Here is a 27,211-nt window from a genome sequence, read left to right on the forward strand (position 1 = left end):
GCCTCGGCCAACAATTACATGTGATCTGAGACATTCTTACTTTACTGCCCTACCCGAGTCGAAAAATTTGATCGGTTTTAAATAAAATGAAAATTTAAGGTATTTCTATTCAGTTTTACTTTTTATTTTTATTTATATAATTAACATGGGAATTTTAATCGAGTTTTGCCCGTACTATTCCTTATTTAGACAATTTTCAGACTTGTTTTCAATAATTTTTAGTCTAGTTTTGGTTGCCTGTAGATCAAAATCAGACTTTTTTCTCAAAATATTTTGCCTCCTTTTGTTTTCATTTAGACCGAAATTAGACTTTTTCTGCTTATTATTTTTTTCAGTCTGTTTTTGATTGTCTTTAGATCAAAAACAGCTTAGAATTTTCATAACAATTTAAAAATAGATCAACTACTTTAAATACAGACCAATTAGTCCAAATGCAGTTTAGTTACACTAAAATCAGATCTAATTTTTCGACCCGGGTAGGTGTGTAATATACTATTTTCACTATACCAGTGCCAAAAGTTTACATTCCTGCCCTGTTTAGAGGGAAGTCGTACTTTCCTTTTATGAAAAAACAAATGATAAAAATTAGCGCACGCGTCATTCTTCCCGTAATTAGAAGCAAAAATTTAAACTTTTAGGCAGATTTGGTAAAAAGTTGTATACCCACAAGTCTTCAACATGGGTAGGCTATTATACACGTGGGTTGGAATGTCTTACTTTCCTCCCTTGGTGTATAATATACTAATTCTTCCCTCTAATCAGAGCAGGAGTTTAAACTTTCGGCGCAGGTATGGTGAAAAGATATATTGGTAGAATATTTATTCTGTTGCTACTTTAAAATTCTGAGCACATGACAATAACTACACGGTGAAATAATTAAATAATAAAGTTTACATATTGTATGATAATAAAACTCAATTTTAGTTTGTATTGAATCGTAAAGCTATATCTTAATCCATTTACGCGGGTAAATCTGGGAAACTATGTCAAATTAGTTGTGAATGCAAATTTAATTTTAAATTTTAAATGAGAATTTAATTTTATCAATATTTATAAATTCATTTCAACTCTGTTAGAATTTCGATCTAATTCGTAAAAATCGATTTCGTTTAGTGAATTTATTCCGTTATACCTTTGTGAATTTATTTTTATTATTTTCTATTTGAGTCTATTTGAATCCATTTAAAATAATTTCATTTCATGTGAAAAAGACAAAAAAAAATCGATTTCATAAAATTTTAAATTACTCGCACCCTTTCCAATTTATTATTTTATACCATCAGACATTCATTAAATTTAAAATTGTTTGTTAATTTTTAAAATTAAGACTTGAGAATTAAAATGTTATTGAAGTGATAAATAACAATAATTTACAAAAATTTCATCAAAAAAAATTTTACATGATAAAATCGGAGGGTACACTGTAGAAAATTCGCGGAGTTAATGCGGATTAAATCCGGAGTGAATGCGGAGTGAATGAATTTTTAATTATTCACTCCCCTCGGAGTGAAATTCACTCCGCAGGGGAGTTTTCGCGGAGTAGATAATTTTTTATGATTTTAACCCCTCCGGAGTGAAATTCACTCCGGAGCGGAGTTTTGAAAATATTATTAATAAAATATAACTCCACATAATAAAATCGAAGTAAAAATTCGCGTATTACATTATTGATCAGCTGATATGCACACACATACACACATACATATTTAGGCACACACGCGCACTCGCACACACACGACACACACATTTGCACACACGCACACATTCGAACACACGTACACATTTGTACACACGAACACATTTGCACACACGCACAAATTTGCACACACGCACACATTTGCACACACGCACAAATTTGCACATACGCACATATTTGCACACACGTACACATTTGTACACACACACACATTTGCAAACACGCACAAATTTGCACACACGCACACATTTGCACACACGCACACATTTGCACACACGCACACATTTGCACACACGCACACATTTGCACACATGCACACAAACACCTGCACACACCCAAACACACACATGCACGCAAACACACACTCGCACACACACACACACACACATTGTTTAGCAGTTTCATATAAATTAATATAAATTTATTCAAGTATTAAAACTCCGGACCGGAGTGAATTGGGAGTGGAATAAAATCCGAGATCACTCCGCTAAAAAAAACTCCCAATTCACTCCGAATGCGGAGTGATTTTTTTTTAAAACTCCGGAACTCCGAGTGTCGGAGTGAATCCGGAGTGAATTCGGATTTTATTTCACTCCCAATTCACTCCGGATTCACTCCGGATTTTTTACAGTGTAATGTTTCTTAACATTCATATGAATTTTAGCTTTTATTAAAGCAGTATTCTACTTTAATCTCAAAGAGATTATGAATAAAGATATACATGTAGGGTTTGTTAGGCTTCATAAATACACTATTGAAATATATTTGAAAAAATTTTATTATATATTTTATACACTTTTAACGTGTACTTGAAGATCGGAACGTTTTCCGCACAACGAAAAAAAAAAAAATTGGAAAGTAAAAAATTTACTGGATGACTAGATTTCAGAAATTTTTCGCATATAGATGCTGGTATGTCAGCCGAAATTCTTCGACCAACCCCAACTCCCGGAACTACCCCTTAAGCAGTCAAATTACATGAATTTTTTTTATTTTCGTTGCGCGATAAACGTTCTGATCTTTAGGTACATTTTTTAACATAGAAATCATCATTCAAATACAACGCCTCGATTAGTACACGGAAAAAAAATAGTGCTGGTTATTGTTCTGCTCAGTATTCGATGAAAAATATATTTTAATATGACTGATTCATATTAGATCAGGAGTAAGTCATTGCTTAACACGTACTATTACTTTTTAAACAGTTAAGTAACCAGTGGTGCTACACAGTACATGAATCATATGACCGGTTACTGCTAAAATAGTCGTCGTTCATAGCTCAAGAAAATACAAACCTTTTAACAGAGCTCTTGTTGCTGTAAAGAATGCAAGAACTTACTATTTAGTGACAGGAATGGTTACTTAGAACTCGTAGATCTCATTAACATCCAAAACAGTACTTAGTCCAGTTCTGACATGAACGGTTACTAACCTCATGTGTCTGAAGTGTGAAGAATAGTAGAGACACATATGAAGTTAGTAACCGTTCATTCCCTTTATTCTTCGTCGATTACTACGCAGAATAGTAACCAGTATCATTCATTTTTGTCCGTGTAAGCGAGTCTGCAATTGGTGTTAAAATTTCAAAAATGGATAACCTGAAACAGAAAATTTTTAAATTTTTTGGTTCAATATATTACACTGTAAAAAATTCGCGGAGTGAATGCGGATTAAATCCGGAGTGAATGCGGAGTGAGTGAATTTTTAATTATTCACTCCCCTCGGAGAGAAATTCACTCTGCAGGGGAGTTTTCGCGGAGTAGATAATTTTTTATTAATTTAATTCCCCCGGAGTGAAATTCACTCCGGAGAGGAGTTTTGGAAATATTATTAATGAAAAATACTAATCGACTTTTACGCATACACATATTCGGGCACACACACTCACACACACATGAACTCAAACTCATACACACACCCGAACACACACACACATGAACTCACACTCGCACACATTCGTACACACGCATACACATATTCGCACACATTTGCACACACTTGTACACACACACACACTCGCACATACATCCACAGGCATGCGGACGCACACATTTGCACACACGCACACACATCCACAGACACATACTCGCGAACACACGCGAACTCGCACACACACACAGCTTAACAGTTTAATATAAATTAATTTAAATGTTAAAACTCCGGAGCGAAGTGGATTGGAAGTGAAATAAAATCCGCGTCACTCCGCTGAAAAAAAACTCCCAATTCACTCCGCATGCGGAGTGATTTTTTTTAAAACTCCGGAACTCCGAGTGGCGGAGTGAATGCGGTGTGAATTCGGATTTAATTTCAATCCGAATTCTCTCCGGATTTTTTACAGTGTAGCAACCGGCTGAACTAGAAAGTTTAATGTACATGCAAGAATATAAAAATGGCGGCGAACAAAAAAATTAAGCAATTTTTCATTAATTTTAACAAATCTTACATGTATATCTTTATTCATAATCTCATTAAAAATTCATAAAAAGTAGCCATTTTTTTGAGCGCTTAAAGTAGAATACTGCCTTAAGATAAAAAAAAGTATAAAATTCAATACTTTAAAAATACCCAAAGCTTAATTAAGTCTTATGAGGAATTGATTATGACTCGATGGGATATTTATTTATAGATCGCTCATGTGATTCGTGAAATCCGGCACTTCCAACAGACGCCCTACAAAATAGAACTAATAACTAAAGTAACAAACTATCTACTCGACACAACATTACTTCTTGAAGAAGATGATCTATATCGTATGTCTTTGGAAATAGAACCGAGAACCTCCAGACTTAGTAATGCAACTTTTATTAGTATCCCTCCTACCACGAGCATTATTCACAACAATCAAACTTCAACAAAATAAATCAAATTACTTTATTTTTTACAATCTCTATAAATATAAATATAAATATAAATATCAAAAGTTAATAATATACAATCTTGAAAGTACAATAATTTATAAGAATTTGCCTACTATACAAACTTTAAAACACTTGTTTTCCATATCTGCTGTTATTATATTACTATACATTCTACATATAGCAATTATGAGTAAACCTGATGAATCGGGCTCCATTTATTTTTACAATAAAATATAAAAAAAGAAAAAAAAAGTCAATGAATAAAATTTATTCATTTTTTTCTTTTTATTTATATTATAATTTTTTCCGTAAGCCTGCCCTGTAGATACGAATCCAAATATAGTAAACTTCAAAATTTGAGACAGCCCGGGAAAAAAAGTTTAGATCTGCCTAGATCAAATTTGATAAGGTGTGATCAAATTTTATGTATGAACAGATCTGATTTGATCTGGGCAGATATAGACAAAATGCCGATCTAAACTTTCTTTCCCGGGAGTTTTGAACTTTGAATTGACATTTTCGAACCTTTATGTAGCCTTCTACCATTAAAAATTAAGAATAATAATTAAATTTGAATTATAATTCTGTTGCACCCTAATATATTAGGGTGAGCCAAAAAAACCAACCTATCGAATTTACGTCTTAAAAAGGACCTATATATCGAGAAAAAAATTCTCCCATTGGGCAAAATTTTTAGCTCAATTTTAAATAGTGTCGGTAGCCATTTTAAATTTCCTGTTTAAATAACATGCAAAAATTTTTTTTTTTATTAAAAATATTATAACTTTTGAACCATGTGAGACAAAAATTTGGCTCTAGAATATTCTTGTAGGGCATTAAATTTCGTAAAAGAAAGTCCTGGGAGTCGAATTTGTAAATTTGATATTTCGTATACTAACAGGCCATCAAAGTCTAGAGTAAACAGAATCATACAAATTGGAGGCTTTATTATTAAAAATGTCAATACTACGAGAAAATTTGTTTTACATGTAATGCAATGAAATCACCAACAATATCCACGTTGTAACAAATAATATTTTGTTGTCGATCACAATAAACGAAAAGAATTTGGAAAATCCAAATAAAGCCTTAAATTTGTATGATTCTGTTTAATCCAGACTTTGATAGCCTGTTAGTATACGAAATATCAAGTTTACAAATTCGAGTCCAAAGACTTTCTTTTAAGAAATTTAATGCCCTACAAGAATATTCTAGAGCCGAATTTTTGTCTCACATGGTTCAAAAGTTATAATATTTTTAATAAAAAAAAAAAATGTTGGAAAATCCAAAAGTGCACACCTCAATCGCTCAATTTATTTTTAATCATTACTTTTATTTTTATATAATATTAATATATTTTTTTTTATTATGAACTTTTATTCAACTTACAAATTATCAATTTGATTTTTTTATTTTTATTTCTTATTTTCAGTTTAATATTTTTTTACTAACATTTTTTTCTAAATATCCCGCCTTGTTTTGTCTTAAATGTCGCTTTTTTTTTCAAACATATTGATACGCTAGTGCTGCCACCAGTAGTTGATAGAGAGAAACAATGAAAAAAATAATAACAACAGTAAAAAAATAGCAGCTAAATTTTTCACGAAGAATCAGTTTTCACGTTTTTTATTAATTACACCAAAACAAAAAGGATTCAGATAGTAATTTTTGAAAGGGTTCTTGTGATCAGAAATACACAGATAATAAAAAAAAAATTAAGTCGATAAGTCTTGTTTTTCGAAAGTTATCGTGTTTAGACGAGTCCGAACACCACAATTGACGCACTGAAGGCTTCGGACTAAATCATTTTTTTTTAATTAATCACATCATTAATCAAATAAGGATTGCATTGAAAAATTTTTTTTAATAAATTTCCTTTAAAATGGTATATATCATTAACAACTTTGGTGTACTATAAAGAAAGTAGAGAAAATTTAAAGTCAGTGAAAGGGCCGAGAGTGAGAGAGTGACAGTAAAGCACACCTAACGCTTTCGCGATTGAGGTGTGCAAAAATTTTTGCATGTTATTTAAATGGGAAATTTAAAATGGCTACCGACACCTTTTAAAATTGAGCTAAAAATTTTGCCCAATGGGAGAATTTTTTTCTCGATATATAGGTCCTTTTTAAGACGTAAATTCGATAGGTTGGGTTTTTTTGGCTCACCCTATAATATATATATATATATATATATAAATTTTGTTGATCAATATAGGTTCTATTACAAGGTGAAGTATATTTTATATAAATTTTGTGTTATTTTTTTGAAAATCCGCAGTAGAAAAGAACAGTTACAAAGAACCTACAAAAAAATACGTTTTGCTATTTTTTATGTTCAAAAATCGGAGCCGTGATATAAAGGTTTCTCAAATTCTTATTATTCCTTTCGCTTTTACACAGTCATTATCATCCTACAAATATACATTATCTGTGATTTTTGACATATTTTAGCTTTAAAATTCTATGTATAATTGTTGACGACAAATCTTTAAAAACAAAAGTTATAAACACACTATTTAATATATATATATGTATACTATTATTGATTATTGTATTACATAAAACAAAAGATCAATTTAAAAAAAATGTTTGCGTGTAAGCGTTTTACAAACAATAGAGACTCCTTGATCTATTACATATATTTATAATTAAAATAACAACTTAAATTATTAATCTAATTAGAGCGTCATTTTTCAGCAAATTTTTTTTTCTTTAATTGAAAATTTTTTATGCTCTAAAAAATTCTCCAAGCCTTTAATCAGACATTTCAAAGGTCACATACTTTATAACTGCGCTATTTAAAATATTAAAAAAAAATTTCTTTTTCTCGTCATTATAATTTATAATTATGTATGAAATTTTTTCCAACCTTATTAAATATACACTATTATAGGACATTAGATTCTCTATAAAAAAAGTCCTTTGCGTCAATATATGGAAGTTTCTTTAAAGAAACTTAATTTTTTATTTAAATTCCGATAAAATCTCTCACACCGTTGGAGTTTTCACGTTACATATATCGAAAGTAAATGAGTATTTTATCGAGAATCACGTGGTCCACAAAAAGATTGGAAGAATCAATTGATATTTTAATAATTCAAAAAGTTAAAGGCTTTTCAAAATTATAACATAAATAAATAATTTAATTGTTTTTTTTTAAAGCGCGGTATTTTGACTTGTGAAACTTTATGATGAGTTCTGAATATTTCTAGATGAAAGTAAATAGAAATGCAAGAGAAGTTTTTTTTTTTTTCTAAAGAGTGATTATAAACTTCAACGCTAACTTTTGACATTCTAATTAACTCATTAACGTCCATAGAAAACTCAGCAGGGATAAAATTTTTTAGATCTCAGAAATACTTTAGAAGTTGAAAAAGATAAATTTTCTCTGTATAAAATAAATATTTTTAACACGATTAATTATTTTCAAACAAATATGATAAGAAAATTTTATTTCAATCATACAATATGGGAAAGTTGGGTAAAATGAGCTGTGAAAAAAAATGGATCCCATAAATTTTTGTAAAAAATTTTAACAACAGCAGCGACATCATGGAGCGATGAGGGCAACTTTAAATTATTTTCAAAAAATTTTTGAATCCAAAATCCATTATACAGTTTTCAATTAAAAAAAAAAATATGAACGTGTAAAATACATCATTTCATTTTTACATGAAATAACCTGGTGACTGAAAATGTTTTTTCTCAGATGTTTTAAGAACCGAATATTAAAATTTAGTTGCTAATAAAACAATTTTTTTTAACCGCTAGAATAAATGATTGACAATAAGAAATTATCATTCTCTAAGTTTTCCATGGCGGTAATGTGTTAAATGTACCCTATAAAAATGAATTAGTGAAATTTACTGCGAATCAGTGGATAGTCATCACTTCTACAGCTATAAGTAGACCACTAATTCAACCAGTGGTATACTTATAGCTGATTCGCAGTGGATATCCACACGGTAAGAAATATTTTGCGGATATCACTATGCCAGTATGGGCGTGAACGCCACACTGCACGGAAAAAAATAGATGCTGCAACAGGACGCCAAACTGTGGGAGCAATAGGACAAAATCCTGTTGCAGCATCAGGATTTTTTCTGTGGAATAAATAGGATAAGGAACAAGTTTCATGTACTAATTTTTTTGTCCGTATAGTGAAATTTCCAAATTAAAAAAAAAATTCAAAGTTTGGAAAAAATAAAAATTTGTTTTCAAAGTTGATTTTTTTTTTAAATTGAAATTTTTTTCAAATTTGGAAATTTCATTATACGGACAAAAAAATTACTACATGAAACTTGTTCCTTATCCTATTTATTCCACAGGAAAAATCCTGTTGCTGCACCTATTTTTTTCCGTGTGTATAGTATCGAAGATTTTTATAGGTTATAAAACTGTATGCATAGATGATTCAACCATTGCGGGAATAGTAACATTGGCAATAGTTATCGCGGACGCCGCAATGTCAGTATGGCCGTCGAGCCCTTACTGTATTGCCGTATCCACATTGCTTCTAGCCGGTAAACCTAGTCTAACGACATCTACATAGTTTTAGTGGTAATACGATAGTATATATTGATTGACACGCCAGAAATTATGGCGGGAAAAACTAGTAGCAGTGTGTCTTCGGCATTGTAGTATGGGTCTCAGGGCCATGCTGTTTCGCCGTGCCTGCTATGCATACGTGTGAGCAATACAATAGCTCCAGTACTATACAGTATAGTAAATAACGCCATACTTCTGGGACTCGTTACAATACTGTCTTGGAATATTTCACATACTATTTTAGTATCTGTCTTGAGACCACACCAGCATGGTGTAGAACGCCATGCATTTCTTACCGCACACTAATTTGCGGTGAATTTCACTAATTCATTTTAAGAGACTACACGGATTTTTTTTTAAATTATATCACCGAAATATTTCACATAGTGATTGCTGCGAAATGACACTCAAGTAATATTTAAATAAAAGCGAGATTCTTTGTTATTAAATATATATTGCTCAAACGATATTATGTATATATTTTTATCGATTGACAATCAAAATATAAATTTGAAATAAATATTCATGGCTGATAGCTGAAAAAAGATTTGAAAAAAAAATTAAATAAAAAATATAAAATAATTATTCCGACTTTAAAACTGTTGATACATTATATATATTTATATTATCCGTTGATCTCCAAAAAAAGTGTATTGAAATTATTCATCTGTGCATAAATAAACAATATATATATATATATATATGTAAATGAATTTATATAGCTCTATTTAAATATCACATTATGACATTTTAAATTACTGAATAACATTCATAAATATATAAATATTTAGTTGGAGGGTATTTTATTATAATTACTGAGAGCAATTATTAAATTTTACTCATGACCATTCTATAAAATATATTTCGTATTAAATAAAAAAAACAAAAAAAAAAATATCAAGATTGTAAGCTGCCATTTTCATGGGTAAAAATATTTACTGATAAAATGTTTATGGATAAATTGTTACTGTATTATTAAATTATATAACTTTTAGTATTTTTTTTGCTTTTGTAATTTGTTTTTTTAACTTTATAATTGAGTGCGTGAAATACTTCTATATACGTAATGATGAAGCCTAAAAATAAGGTAAAAAAAAGTTATTACATTGTTTATTAAAGTTGTTGAAAAGTTTAAAATAATTGCGAGTGAAATATATATAGCGTGTATCATAATTAATTATGGTGAGTAATTAAAGTGAATGAATAGTAGCTGGAGGAGTTTGGAAGTTTTATGAAAAAATGAATAACAGATATGCTATATTGAAGAGAAAAAAATGATATTATGAATGTTTGAACTATGTTGCTATATGAATATTATTAACTAAGGGTATTCTTCTATTGAAATGATCGAGACGTGGTTAGTTATAATTGATAATTTTATTCAGTTGAAATAATAAATGAAAAAAATATTCTATGTACATACTTTATGTTTGGTAATTTATTTTATAAATTATATTTTATTGGTATTTAAATGAGTGATTCTGCCATGCTTGTGGTACTATAAATTAACAGAACATATAGATGCCAGTTAAATTGCGGGCAGAATTATTTTCAATAAAAACAAAATTTATAATTGAAATATATGGGTATAATTATCGAGGATTAAAAATGTAACAAAAAATTAATACGATTCAAATGACGAGTTTCAAAATAAAGTTAAAAAGATTAAATGTTTTTTTTTTTTTACATATTGTTGATTTAAAAAAACAGAGCATCTGAAGTAAATAATTATTTACATCGCGATAGTGAGTAGTGAGTATGAGTATAATACTTGAAGAATTTACTAAATCGGTAAATAAATGAATTTATTTAACTGGTGTCAGTGCCAAGAAAACTGTCCCGAGATAAATGCTGCGGCGTTTCTTTTGTTCTATTTACTTTTACCCGCACTTGAGTCACTTAAATGTCTAATTAAATCTACACTTTTAGTTATTTGTGACCGAAAATTTGCCACAACATTATTTAAATTTAGTACAGCGTAAATGTAAAAATATAAGAAATAACAGATGTAACCAGTTTTTATAAAAATGTTATAGCCGTTGCTTCTTGACTGTCACTTCCGCTCGTCTGCTTTCGTCCGATGAATTTATTCTTTTAAAAATTTTGTGAAAAAATTTTCACTCCTTAAATCTTTTACCATAAAATTATAAGAACAACATTTTTTTTTTCTTTTCATTTCAATAGAAGAATCCCCTGATAAAAATTTATTTTATTATTATTTTTTTAATTATCGTATAATAGTAATTGAATTATTGTATTGGACCAATTATTTTATGTACAATCTCTTGATTCATATCACTTAAACCGATTAAAATTTAATTCAATTAATCTATAAAGTTTATCAGAAGCATATTGAATGTTGAGTCTATCAAAAATGAAATCATACATCAAACTACCTCTATACATTTTATTTCAAACAAACAAATAAATAATAAATAAAGATTAACGTTATTAATAAAATAAATTAAAGATGTGATCACTTGTGTAAGTGTATATTAATTGATCAAATATTAATTACATAAATTACACGCGATACGATGTTAAATAGATATGTTAAATGTATTTGTGATGTATAACACACTCGGGTTATTATTCATTGCACGTTTTATTATAAAAATAAATATGTAAAATATACAGATGAACATAGGTGCACTTAAAAAGAGATTAAAGCTTTGAAATATTTCAATTAAAACAGTCCAGCACCACAAATCTATATGCGTGACTGAATACAACATATTAAATGTCAATTTAAATTAAATCACGTGTGCATTGTAATTGTAAATAATCGATTATTTATGAAAATAAATAAATCCGGTTAATGAGTTATATATTATTAATAAATTATTGAACATTTATTTGCATGCGCCGCGGTTGAACAATCTTTAAACTATTTCAATAGTAACTCAATTTTGTTACTACACTGTAAAAAATCAGGAGTGAATTCGGAGTGATTACGGATTTTGTTTCAATTCGCATTCACTCCAATTTGGAGTTTTAATATTCAAATAAACTCCCTTTAGGAGTTAATTTCACTCCGAGGGATTAAATAAATACGTAGTCATCCGCCCGCATTCACTCCGGATTTAATTCACGTTTACTCCGCTATTTTTTACAGTGTACATAAAATATTTCATTATTATGAAAATCTGTTGATCTAATATTATAGGTACTTGAAATATCGACTAATAAAAAAAAAAAAAAAAAAAAAAAAAAAAAAAAAAAAAAAAAAAAAAAATTAATAAAATTCAATTTGTGTATTTAATAATTTTATTTTTAAATATACAGTCTCATTAGAGATAATATTGTTAAAATATCATAATAAAAAAATATATTTAAAAAAGAAATTATGTTTTTGTTTTTTATTTACCTGTCCTTTTTAGATTAACCAGAAGGCTTTTTCGCGCTGACGCGCGCCCATTGTTTTTTACCTCTTGTAATGTTTTGATAACTACCTTCCACGCTTCCTTTATGAAAAATTCCTCATTAAAAATATTCATTATGGATGTCTATTGTCGCTATTAGCCGCAAACATGACCAACCATCTCCATACCAACCGTTGTCATGACAATAGTTTTCATAGCAACCGTTACCATGAGAACATTCTCCGTAGCAACCGTTGCCATGACAACAGGTTCTATAACTACGGTTACTATGACAATAGTCTTCATAGTAACCGTTACCATGAGAACATTCTCCGTAGCAACCGTTGCCATGACAACAGGTTCTATAACAACGGTTACCATGACAATAGTCTTCATAACAACCGTTACCATGAGAACATTCTCCGTAGCAATCGTTACCATGACAACAGTCTCTATAACAACGGTTACCATGACAACACTCTCCATAGCAACCGTCACCGTGATGACTATAAACGGTGACATAACACTGACTTTTTCAAGACTAAAAGCAAAATTTGCAGTAGTAAAAGTTAATTATAATTTCTCTTACGGCTGGCTAATTCATTTTGTCTTTCAATTAATTACAAGGAAAAAAAAGAGCCGTCCATCCTTACCCAGAATGGAGAGGTAGATTTCTTATTTAAAAACAAAAATTTTTTGAACTTCATAAAAAACGAACTACTTGATTAAAAATAAAGCTACAGTAGTGTAATTATAACTTATTTTATAGGCTACATTATATGAATTTCAAGGAATTGAGTTATGCCTTATCGATCAGAAGTTATTAAAAGACTAAGCTGTAAAAATGAGCTTTTTCAATTTTTTGTGAAATTTTCGAGATCATAAAATTGTTGGAAAAAAGTTAAACGAAAAAATAAGCAACATAGTGAAAAATAAAGCTAATCGTACGAACTTTAAGATAAATTATACAGAACTAAGTTATCAGTTCCGGTCTGAAAGTTATTTATGGATATAACCAGAAAATTCATTTTTATGAAAATCGAAAAAAAGTTCAAACACTCACTACTTCTAGACTAATCGACCGATTGTGCTCATCTTCGAACTTGATCAAGGTAACTGTTCAATGAATAAGTGTATAAAATTTCATGAATATCCGTTAAGAATTGCGGGCGATATTGTGATGCCAAGGCGCGTTGTATCACATACATATATATTATATAAGCTTTTGAGTGGATGGTATTTTTTGACTCTATCAGGTAAAATAAGACATATGGTGGCAAAATTCTTCGATAATTCCATCATGAGACCCATTGCAATAGTCAGATTTCATGAGTCATCAGAAAAAATTTTATACTTAAAGCGTATTCTGGAATTTAAAAATTTTTTTTTTTATTATGATTCAACACAAAAAAAAACGAAGTAAAAAAGAGTTTGCCGGTGACAGCAAAAATATGGTTGTTATAAGGTCGAAATAAAAAAAAATGTCGGGTCAAATTTAATTACAAATAAAATTTCAACATTTTTAATTAAAAAAAATAGAACAAATATTTTTATGAAGCAAACAAAATTTATTTTGGGGCAGTGGAAAATATTCTACATTCTTGTTGTTTTTTTTTTTTTAAGTCATTTTTACTTTCGTGGAAAAACGTTTGTGTTTCATTTATTTTAAATCTTTTAGTCTCTGTTTTCAATATGGAAATTATTAATTGCAGCTTTTATAAATGAATATTCAGCATGTGGAAAAAATCATGAGTCATTAGTGAGATATTCCGTAACATTCCACAATTTAATTTAAATTAAATGACATTTTTAAAAACGTATAACATTAAAATCAATATCATTGTAATCACACATTAATTACTTGATTATTAATTGAATAGGAAATTTAATTAAGTTTGTAAAAACACTTTAAACAACATTGTATTGACGACCGTTAATTGAAAATATGAATGTATGTATTCACTAGGTGAATGCGGTCAATAGAAAGGTACATAATATTGAATGAAAATATATTTATGTATGCGATTGAATAAATGTTTATAAATAAATATTGCTATAATTAAAATATTTACTTATGTTCATGTTAATAACATTTTGCAATTATTGATACATAACAATAATAATAATAATTTTTATTATATTTATAAATATATATATATGAGAAGGGCAGGCGAGAGCGGAGGGGTGGGTAAAATGAACTACCCCAAAAATTTCGTAAAAAATTGTAGTAGTTGATAACTTATAAATTATTATCACTTACACGCAAAAAAATTAATTATAAAAATGAGTAATTGATAACTAAAAATTTAGAATGTGGTCACAACCCCCATGGAAATAGTATAGGGGAGGGTGGGGCAGAGCGGCCCCCCTAAGCCAATTATTATTTTTTGTGGCTTTCAACCATAAAATCACTTTACTTTTGTCCTATTTCGAACAAATTTATGGACATTTTGCCAAAATTCTCAAAAATTTTTTTTTTTTTGTGGGGCAGAGCGGCCCCCCTTCAAAAAGTGATAAAAAAAATTTTTTTTTCGTTTTTTTTTTTTTTTAAATTGGTTTCATCATTAAGAATGTATTTTTTTCTCTTGACAACTATTTTTGGTTTTATATTCCTCGAAAAAAATTTTTTAAAGCGTAAAAAATCGTTCACTCTCGATTACCTTAATTACTAATTGTTATTTAATAAAAAAAAAAAATCAATTCTATAATTTTACTTTATTTCAAAAATTTATCAACTAAAAAAAAAAATTTAATTTTTATAAATTTTTAGTGACCAAATTTGCCTCTTACATAGAGAAACGGCCGAAAAATATGAAAAAATAATTTTTTCGGAAGTTTCGGCTGGTCCATTTTGCCCCAGGTGTTATGCGTAGGGCTAGAAATGTGGAATTATGATAATTTTTTTTTAATTTGACGATAAAAACATGAAAAAATCACTTTTTCAAAATTTTGGGCTTGTCCATTTTGCCCCAAATGTCATGCGTAGGGGTAAAAATGCGCAAACATATCGGATTTATAGTAATTAGTCGAAAAAAAAAAAATTTTTTTTTTGGTGAAAATTTCAGGGGGGCCGCTCTGCCCCACCCTCCCCTATATTCAGAATATAAAAATAATATATTCTGGAATATATATAAGAAATATAAAGAATACAAAAATAATATATAAAGAATATAAAATAATATAATTAAGATATATACTTGATGTATTCTAGATACAAACAGAATATATTTATTTTAATATGTTTTTAGCCGTTTTAAATATATTCCGAATATATACAGAATACATGCAATATATATCAAGAATATGCGAGGAATATATATAAGAAATATTCAGAATACAACAATAATATTATAATGAAAATATATACGAGATGTATACAGAATATATCTTGCCAGATAGACCCGCTGTACTTGCTCTGACACTAGAATCCCACTGGAGAATTATTTTTTTGCAAGATGTACCAATACCTCTGTAACGATCTAATAGATGGTGCAGGTAACAAGGATTTTTTTTCCGTGTATATTACAATAACAACGCACTTAATTTAAAAATAATAACACCACAATTAACAGCGGTAAAAAAAGGCAAACAAACATAGTTTATTGGATACAAGATGTTCGCTGTTTAGTTGTCATTAAGGGGGACCACTAGTGTGACCGCCAAAATAAACGATGCTTTTCGGAAATTTTTTTTAAGAAAATTACTGCATGGAATGTTTTAATGTTTTAAGGATACACTGAAAGAAATTTTCCTTAGAAATTACCGTTATATTCACGGTAATCGTGGGACGAATTGCACGACCTAATCATTTGTCGGTAAGTGAAATAATTTTTAACTTTTTTTCAAAAAATTTACCGTAGTCTACCGTAAATTTTATTCGGTTTTCGGTAAATTTTATGAAGTCTACTACAAAATAAATAAATTTTTTGGTAATTTTTATTTAAAAAATGGTAATAAATAAAAGCGCCGCATTATGTCCCACGATTACAGTGAATTTAACGGTAGTTATTAACGAAAATTTCTTTCCGTGTATATTTGTGAATATATAATGAATACAAGATAAAATTTTTGGACCAAAAATTTCAAAATTCAGCGAGTTATTCACAATGTCTCAACGCTCAACAAAAAGTTCTCCCACTACCATTTATTAACCTTTTAAAGTTACACCTAGTGGATTGATGATTAAAACTAGTCACATGGTACATTATAGTCTTAAATATTCCATAAGTATGCTGGTATATACTGAAATTAACGATAAAGCTTGTCTTAATTATAATTATGTACTATAGCTCAAGCTATTGGCTGCTTATACTCCGACTCGTACTACTGTACTTATTATATCTCTGCTTGTTATATATAGTATTATGCCATATTAAACGTGTCACTAGTTTGCTCTGAAGAATATAATATAATCAATGTTCCCAAGTTCCAGATGTAATTGTCACTCAACAGAAATAAATTATTTGAAAAAATTTATGGGTTACCTCCATACATCGCGTTACTGATACCAAAAGGGCGTAGGGGAGGGTGGGGCAGAGCGGCCCCCCTAAAATTTTGACCAAAAAAAAAATTTTTTTTTTTTTCGACTAATTCCTATAAATCCGATATGTTTGCGCATTTTTACCCCTACGCATGACATTTGGGGCAAAATGGACAAGCCCAAAATTTTGAAAAAGTGATTTTTTCATATTTTTATCGTCAAATTAAAAAAAAATTATTATAATTCCACATTTCTAGCCCTACGCATAACACCTGGGGCAAAATGGACCAGCCGAAACTTCCGAAAAAATTATTTTTTCATATCTTTCGGCCGTTTCTTTATGTAAGAGGCAAATTTGGTCACTAAAAATTTATAAAAATTAAATTTTTTTTTTTAGTTGATAAATTTTTGAAATAAAGTAAAATTATAGAATTGATTTTTTTTTTTATTAAATAACAGTTAGTAATTAAAATAATCGGGAGTGAACGATTTTTTACGCTTTAAAAAATTTTTTTCGAGTAATATAAAACCAAAAATAGTTGTCAAGAGAAAGAAATACATTCTTAATGATGAAAACAATTTAAAAAAAAAAAAAACGAAAAAAAAAATTTTTTTTATCACTTTTTGAAGGAGGGCCGCTTTGCCCCACAAAAAAAAAAAAAAATTTTTCAGAATTTTGGCAAAATGTCCATAAATTTGTTCGAAATAGAACAAAAGTAAAGTGATCTTATGGTTGAAAGCCACAAAAAATAATAATTGGCTTAGGGGGGCCGCTCTGCCCCACCCTCCCCTATAAATATTTTTTTTTTTTCAATTAACTTGAAAAGAAATATTCTTTTCAATTTATTGAGTTTTAAAGTCATCTATTTTACTATTCTTTTGATTTTTTTCGCTAAGGATTAATAATAATTAAAAAAAAAATATGATGCGCCCTGTTGGCTTTAAAATTTTTTTTTTCTTAAAACCAAAAGGGTGTATGTCAAAAAAAATTTTTAAATAAGTACATAGCAAAATTGGAGTTTCCTCCAGATAATAATCATTAAATTTTTATATTTTTTTATATGTAATACATTTTTTTTCTAATTTCTATACGTGGAATTTTTTTTTAAACTGATTTAACACCGGTATTTTAACACCGCCTAAACGGTGTTATTTCATTTTAACACCGCTCTTTTTACAGAGTAAAAATACATGAACTGATCGAGTACGAGTTCCCTGATTGGGTACTAGGTCTTTTGTCTTCCTAGGAAAAATCACTGTGCAAAATAAAAAAAGACAATTGAGTAAATTTAAAAAAAAAATTATCGTATCCAGATCCCCGTTATTTTTCATTAAAATAATAATTCAATTAATTGTTCAATTAATTACTAGATTCGCAAAAAATTTATTTAGTCAGTAAAAAAAGTAATTAAATGAATAAAAAAAAATTAATAATGACAGGTACTACTAGTATAGAGAACTGGCAATCGCACGGTTAACTTTATATATATTTACAATACATAATGATAAGAATTCTAACAAAAAGAAGTAATGAAGATGATTAACGATTTTTCACAATAATCATGGAATTAAAAAGTTTTTCAGAAACTTGCGTGAAAAGAATGAAAAAACTATATATACTCGATTGGAGCGCGTTCTAGTCTATAACGAAGACACGTGCAATTGACTTGACTTGTGCAAGAAAGATTGCTGATCACAGGCAAAAAAAAATAACTTTAAACTTTAAACTAAACTTTTAGTTTTATTTCATCTTTTTCTTTTCATACATCTATCTATCCATCTATCTATATATATATACATAATACGCGAAATGTTGTAAGCCGCCGCGCGATGTATTGAAGTCAATGAAGCGACGAAGCAAGAATTAACGAGCAAAGTTCTTTCGACTACTGGCCCTGATGCTTACTGGAGTCTATACTCTATACTCTACTGACAATTCTCATCCTTTTTATATTTATTTCAATCTTAACGTAAGAAGGAATAAAAGAAAATGAAACTTTCTTAAAATCACAAACGAATGGCGGCTCTTATTCATCGGCACCGTAAGCGTCATCTTCATCATCATTATGATTTGGGTTGTCGTCACCATCTATGGAATTCCGTTGGGATATTTTTTATCGTTGTCGTTGCGCGACCTAGTAATCTATCACACCGTGAAATACGAGGTCATATCACGATGAAAAAAGCACCTGCAAGTAGGTGGGAAAATATTCGATGTACTATATACATTTATTCCCGTGTCAACGATATTATATACCCTGGATACTGCATATATTGTATAGATCCATGAGTTTTAAAATTAAAACTCTGAAGTTCCATGGTAAATATATTTTATCTATGGATATATGCATCTATATACATTTATATACTCTTTGAGGAATTATTTTTACTTTTTTTTTATTATTATGACATATATACCAACAGGTTTTGATGTAGGTAAATAAAATAATTTACAAACTGGATTATATTTGGAATTAAACTTATGAAATATTTAATAGAGATAATTTATTAAGAATTTAAAAAAAGAAAAAGTTATTTTTAATTTTACGATAGAATATTTTAGAAGAAATGGCGGGAATAGTAATTAATTTTTTATTTAAAATGATATGTATAGAGGTTTGATGTATGATTTCATTTTTGATAGACTCAACATTCAATATGCTTCTGATAAACTTTATAGATTAATTGAATTAAATTTTAATCGGTTTAAGTGATATGAATCAAGAGATTGTACATAAAATAATTGGTCCAATACAATAATTCAATTACTATTATACGATAATTAAAAAAATAATAATAAAATAAATTTTTATCAGGGGATTCTTCTATTGAAATGAAAAGAAAAAAAAAATGTTGTTCTTATAATTTTATGGTAAAAGATTTAAGGAGTGAAAATTTTTTCAGAAAATTTTTAAAAGAATAAATTCATTGGGCGAAAGCAGACGAGCGGAAGTGACAGTCAAGATGCAACGGCTATAACATTTTTATAAAAACTGGTTACATCTGTTATATCTTATATTTTTACATTTACGCTGTACTAAATTTAAAGAATGCTGTGGCAAATTTTCGGTCACAAATAACTAAAAGTGTAGATTTAATTAGACATTTAAGTGACTCAAGTGCGGGTAAAAGTAAATAGAACAAAAGAAACGCCGCAGCATTTATCTCGGGACAGTTTTCTTGGCACTGACACCAGTTAAATAAATTCATTTATTTACCGATTTAGTAAATTCTTCAAGTATTATACTTATACTCACTACTCACTATCGCGATGTAAATAATTATTTACTTCAGATGCTCTGTTTTTTTAAATTAACAATATGTAAAAAAAAAAAAACATTTAATTTTTTTAACTTTATTTTAAAACTCGTCATTTGAATCGTATTAATTTTTTGTTACATTATTAATCCTCGATAATTATACTCATATATTTCGATTATAAATTTTGTTTTTATTGAAAATAATTCCGCCCGCAATTTGACTGACATCTATAAGTTCTGTTAATTTATAGTACCACAAGCATGGCAGAATCACTCTTTTAAATACCAATAAAATGCAATTTATAAAATAAATTACCAAACAAAGTATGCACACAGAAATTTTTTTTCATTTATTATTTTAACTGAATAAAATTTTCAATTATAACTAACCACATTCCGAGCATTTCAAAAAGTAGATTTGCTTAGCAAATTATCATACTTATTTTGCATCTTATGTATGAAAATATATTTTATAATAAAAAAAAAAGTATCAAAGAAAACTCATTTAAATACAAAGAAATAAAAATGGCAAAGGAAAAAATAAAATACCATTTTATTGTTCACAAATAATCAATTTCTTTACTATATTTACCAATTTCGCAATAGTACAACTATATTCAACAAAATAAATAACCAATAAATCAATATTTTCATTATATACACAGTAATTTCAATAATATTGTAACATTCTTAAATAATATTATCATTTTATAATTTATCTACCAGCACATAGCTTTTTTTCTCTTACTAACGCGCACTTACTTATCATAAATATATATATTAATAGTAATAATAATACTTATATACTACCAGTCGCATTCTCGTTATCTTAATTATTTATTTTAATAATGTACTTATATTTGTATATGTATATTTCTCTCAATGAATTTATATTTTACATATATATGACTCGATTGGTGATTTAATAATGTACATCGTATTTTTTTCAAGCATCGCCATGTCTTCACTGCCGCCTACGTCGATGTTCGACGCTGTTCATAATTATGTTTTTTTTTTAAATTCTTATAAAAATGTGCGCGATCACACCGTACGGAGGAAATAGCTTTGTAAATTTTACTGAAAATCTTTAAATATTTATTGCAGTACTACTGTAAATTCAACTTATATGACTTTTTACAAAATTTCTGAGTTGTGATTACAGACATTGTGTTGAGGTAACTAATGATGTGAATCATGCAACGTTTTGTAGAATTCAACACCCTAAAGACTGATTTAGTAACATATATATATATATATTACTCACCAAGAAATAATTTGTTTCAATACATGTGTGCACGACGACATTGTTCCATTTGGATTGAGATTTACTCAACAATGTTATTCCAGAAATTAGTTATACCCACATACACATTTATTAAAATCAAAATACGTTGTAATCAAGATTCAAGAATTATTTTTTTTTTAATTTTATAACAAAATTATTAATTTCAAAAAAATATCACGAGTAAAATAGTTGCTTTATTTATACCGTAAGTGTTGTAAGATTGACAGCAAGAGTAATGTAATTTATAAAAATTTATGAGTTGTGATTACATTAGTTAAATGTAGATTTTTTATTGAAATTAATATTAATTATACAAAGTCACTTGTGTTTATTTTATAAAACAACCATCATATATTTACATCGCTGGAATGTTTAGGTCTCATGAGGAGCAACGTAAATATATTTATGGTAAACTGACGTTCGTTTTCAAAGTTCAAGTAACATAGATTTTCATATTCGAAAATTAAATTGATCAACAAATGAGATTTGTTAATGACAAGTATTAAAAAACAGGATAGAGAGTTAGAAACTTTTAAATAAAAAATAAATTTATTAACCATTACTTTTTGAATGCACAATAGAAATACGCTGAAGTAAAAATAAATTGAATAATCAAAAAAAATTCATTGAATTTATAATGAAAATTTAATAGTCGATAGAAACATTTTAAATTAAAAGTGAATATTTTATGACTAAAGGAATTTCATTGGATTAAAATTACTAAACCAATAGCTTGTAAGGACATTTATGTATTGGAAAAAGTAATTAATAATTCACAACTGTGTAGATGAATACTAGAAATCTTATTTTGTGAATTTCATATGTATACTTTTGGGTTTGATTTCGATTTTTTTTATTTTTACATAACAAAGTACTAAAGAAAAAATTATATTACTTTTCAGTGAATTTATAACTTGAACCATTTTATTTTTGTAAAAGTTTCTTGTAATTTTTTGAGAACTTTTTTTACGTCCAACTTTAAGAAATAGTATTTGACTATTTTTAAACGAAAAAGTCATCAAATATGAGATGATACAATCTAAGGATGTGCCCGTATGAATTGTCAGATTTATTTCTTTCAAGCTATTTCTAAAGTTACTTTATTTAATCTTTTGTTACTCGTCATTATTTTATGTCTCATCAATTATTTGTTCAATAAAACTTTCATTGTTTGTTTCAATACTCGACTCTCGTTATTAACCCCCGTATAATCTTTTTTTAACAAAAATTGAAACGTCCATACGACCCCAAATATCGAATTCTAAAATATAGACATCGATACGTATTCTTGTATATTTTTAGTTTCTTTTTGTCTCTAGTTTCGATAAGGAGGGGGGGGGGGAGTATTTAAATATTCAACATGTAATTTTTTTAAAATTTTGTTTTCTTCAAAATTTTGATCATAAAATTTGAAAAAATTTCTTTAATCATTGTGCCCAATTTTTTTTTCATAATTCCGATAATTTTTTTATACACAACAAAATATCATAAAAATTACGTTACCCTAATAAATATTGCACGTTACAAACCGCAGAGTATTCAAAAATTTTCTATAACTTTTACAAAGCTATTTCTCCTCTTTTTATCTTCACTAAATGATATATACATATATATGTATATAATATAACCGTAAATTTATAAACCAACATCATAAAGACTCCAACAAATTAATAAATTAACGAAACTAAATGAAAAAATATAATCCCTTCTATTTATAAACTCAAATAAATACTGATACTTTTACAAAGTAACCGACTTAACAAACCTAATTATTTATTTAATATTTAAATATAAACATTTTAACCTGTATAATTTATTCACAGTCCATTATATTCGTTCCTTTAAATTAATAGTTAATAAACATACACTTATTTTATACAAAACAAAATAAATAGTAGGAAATACTGGGTACTGAGTACTAGAGTGTAATATACACGAACGGCGGCAGCGAGCATTATTTATTAATTCAAAGGTATTTAAAGTAAATGAAGATCCTTCATATATATATATATACCATATGCTACAAAGTCTATTTCAGTAACATTGCACCCATATACATAACATACACTCACATATACATAAATACATAAATACGTACATAGCAAGGGACGGGAGAACTCTGACACTATAAAGCTTACATTCGCTCGATTGGCTGAAATGTTTAACCGTCGGCTGCTACCGCCACCCTCTGTACTAACATACCATTACATACTACCCCTTTAGCTGGATGCTCTATATCTATCACCAGCTCTTGGTTCACATCACTTCTGTCTGATTTACGCGTGACACGGAACTACACGTACATATATATCGTCATATACCTCGAGTTATTTTTAGTATCTGCGTTGACAAACGTTACCACGGCTAATAATGTATATCCACAATAATGAGGCCACGGACATTGGTAATGGTATTAGTATTGGTATCAGTATCAGTATCAGTATCAGTATTGGTATCATTATTATTATCATTATTGTCATCATCATGGTACTTGGTAGTATATAATAGCATAAATTGTACCGGCAGTAGCAGAGCAGTAATCAGATTAATGTGATCAGCTCATCTTCATTATAATAAATAAAATTTATTTATTTAAAATAACTCGGGGCAAATTGAGACACTTATTTCTTTAGCTGTCAGGGAAAAATGATACACCATTTTGTAGAGAAAAAAATTTTTCTGTTCTAAATTTTCTAGGTGATTGATAGAAAAAGATGGGCAAGTTGATCAGCCTGACAGTGCAATCGATTTAAAATTTTTGACATTTGACCCATTTTATCTGAGAATCAGCTTTTCGAGTTCCCATTAAAATAATTAAAATAACAAGCACTTGAAAAATTTTTTTTTTTTCGTTGAGGAGGACCATTAGTGCGACCGACGGAAAAAATATGATTTTTGGGAATTTTTTTAAAGAAAACTACTGAATGGGATGTTTTAATGTTTTAAGGATATATTTGTGGATATAAAATTAATACAAGATAAAATTTTTGGACCGAAAAATTCAAAACAGCGAGTTGTTCACACTCTCTCAACGCTCCAAAAAAAGCATCTCTACTGCTGGAGTGATAGTGACCTCAAGTGCATGCCGGATGAAAAAAGATTTTATACAATTGTATAAAATTATATAGAAAAAATGGCCCGATCCAATTGTATACAATTTCTATACAAATTGTATACAATTGGATCGGGCCATTTTTTCTATCCAATAATATATAGTCTATATATAATTATATATAGTCTATATATAATTGTAAAACATCTTTTTTCATCGGGTGAAATCAAAAAACCAAAAAGTTTATTAAACTAGAAGGAATTTCCGGTATCATGACCCTCGGGTTGAGAAAGAAATTGAAATTTAACAAAATTGCGGAGTTTTTAAAAAAATTTCAAATTTTGCGCGAAAATTTTATGACTGTTGGGCTGCCAAAATTACATTTTAGCTTCGATCGGAAATCTGGAGGTTCATGGTACGTAGAAACATGTATAAAAGAAGCTGCAATTTAAATCAAATCGATCGGATGACTTGTCTTCGAGTTATCTGCAGCAATTTTAAAAAATGCGTTTTCGAGAACCAATAAGCGACTGCTCCTCAAATGGCTGTAACTCAAAAAAGCTATTCGAGATATGCACTTAAAATTTTACTATCTTATTTTTGAAGCTATAGATTATCGAACTATGAAAAAAAATTGAATTTTTCAAAATTTCACACTAGTGGTCCCCTTTAAAGATTTTGAACTGCCTGCTATCAACTTGCTCCCTCTTTTTTTATAAATAGTAACTAGAATTTTTTTATCTCTGAAATGGTGGTCCATTTTGCCTCAGGGTCCTTCATTAATTCTTTCACTCACACGTTCCTTAAATTAATTTTTTTAGTTAAACTGTCTTTTATATCAAGGTATTATAAATATTATAATCGTATACTAATTTATTTACTTATTATTATTATTTTTTTTGTTTTTATACACTTATTAAATATATTAATAAATAAATGTAATTTAAATTAGTTGCGAAATGAATTTAAATTAATATTAATTGAATTCATCAGCAACAGAACTTGGTCTTTATTATAATATTTGTAATGATTAAATTTTTATACGATATGGTACATTGAATTATAATAAGCAATTAAAAGTAATATTGTATTAAAATATAATAATGCTGTGATTTACGGACAATAAATTTTAATATTCAATAAAATATGCAATAATTATCTACAATTTATTATTATTATAATTATTGTTTATGCTTTACAGCATTTAAAAATATATGTTATATATTACAGATCTTAAATTAATGACGGACCATTTAACTTATAATTGTAATTATTGTAATAATTGTAAAGTGCTATACATAATTGAAGATATGTTATGCGGCAATAGTATTAGTCCAGTCGGCCTGGAAAAAAAAAGGGGTTTGTTGGCAACTTTTCGACAAAATGGTCCGATTTTGAATTTTTTTTTTTTAAAATACTCAGAAAAATATTCTAAACATTTGTGTGTATGTGGGAAGTGTTGCTTTTTTTTTGTTTAAAAAATAGCGTTTTAGCGTTGAGCTTTAAATTAAAATATCTCAGAAACTACGCAAAAGTAGTCGAGACATGCTGTGTATGAAATTTAGAGAATTGAATAACGAACAAAATGAGCCCAACCCGATTTCTCTACGACCAATAGTTTGCGAGATATTAATTTTTTAATGAAGAAAAACGCGGTTCCGCTCGAACGCTTATAAACAAATAGCTGTAACTCCTCGAAAAATCATTCGATTTACTTTTTTTTTTTTTTGAATTACAGCTATTGTTGTCTACTATAAGCAAAAAAATCAGCTAAGCTAAAAAAAATTTTTTTGAATTTATAGGAATTATTTTCAGTTTTTCGAATTTATGCATTAAAAAATAGTTAAAATTCGAAAAAAAATATTTTGTTTGCATATAAAACTTTGACCAGCACCATAGAATCGATGTGAGAAAAAATATTTTTTTTAAAAAATTTTTTTTATGCAAAAATTTAGCTTACAAGTTTAAAAAAATATGAGCTCTACGGGGACTTGAACTCAACTCCGAGACAGTGCGCGTGCGCCATTCCCCTCAAACCGTTGTCGGCGAAATATGGGGGAAATAATAATAATGTGAGGCATATAATAATAATAGCAAGCGGCCGCTCAGATACTCGGAGTAATTCGTTTTTTCATTCTTATTTATAATTTATTTTTTTTTTAAAGTCTTAATTAACTTTCAAAAAATCGTTACGACAATATAGGTATCAATCGATTCCAAATTTTGTGAATCGTCCAGAAAATCTATCGATTTAAGATCGATTTTTGAAATGTTAACTAACATTTTTTATAAACAAATAAGTTTATGGATTTTCAAAAAATCGTTACGACAATATAGGTATCAAACGATTCCAAATTTTATGAATCGTCCAGAAAACCTATCGCTAAAAGATCAATTTTTGAAATGTTAACTAACTTTTCCTATAAACAAATAAGTTAATGAACATTTAAAAAATCGTTTCGATAATGTAGGTATCAATCGATTTCAAATTTCATTAATCGTCTGGAAAACCTATCGATTAAATATCGATTTTTGAAATGTTAACTAATTTTTGTTTATAAACAAATAAGTTAATTAACTTTTAAAAATTCGTTTTTTCTATATAGGTATCAATCGATTCTACATTTTATAAATCGTTCGGAAAACCTATCGATAAAAGATCTATTTTTAA

At 28.3% G+C, this 27,211-nt stretch overlaps 1 protein-coding gene across 1 annotated transcript in view; it reads left to right on the top strand.

The window, feature by feature from the left end:
• The window catches only part of LOC130669521 (ras-specific guanine nucleotide-releasing factor 2-like), a 40,742-nt gene extending 28,423 nt beyond the window's left edge, over window positions 1-12,319 (top strand). The window contains exon 21 of the mRNA XM_057472476.1: window positions 4,323-12,319. Within this exon, the coding sequence (XP_057328459.1) occupies window positions 4,323-4,556 (234 nt within the window). The 3' untranslated portion in view covers window positions 4,557-12,319. The remainder of the gene's footprint in view (window positions 1-4,322) is intronic.
• The last annotated feature ends 14,892 nt before the right edge of the window (window positions 12,320-27,211 follow it).

This window comes from Microplitis mediator, chromosome 1 (genome assembly GCF_029852145.1).
Source record: "Microplitis mediator isolate UGA2020A chromosome 1, iyMicMedi2.1, whole genome shotgun sequence".
Classification (NCBI taxonomy): Eukaryota; Metazoa; Arthropoda; class Insecta; order Hymenoptera; family Braconidae; genus Microplitis; species Microplitis mediator.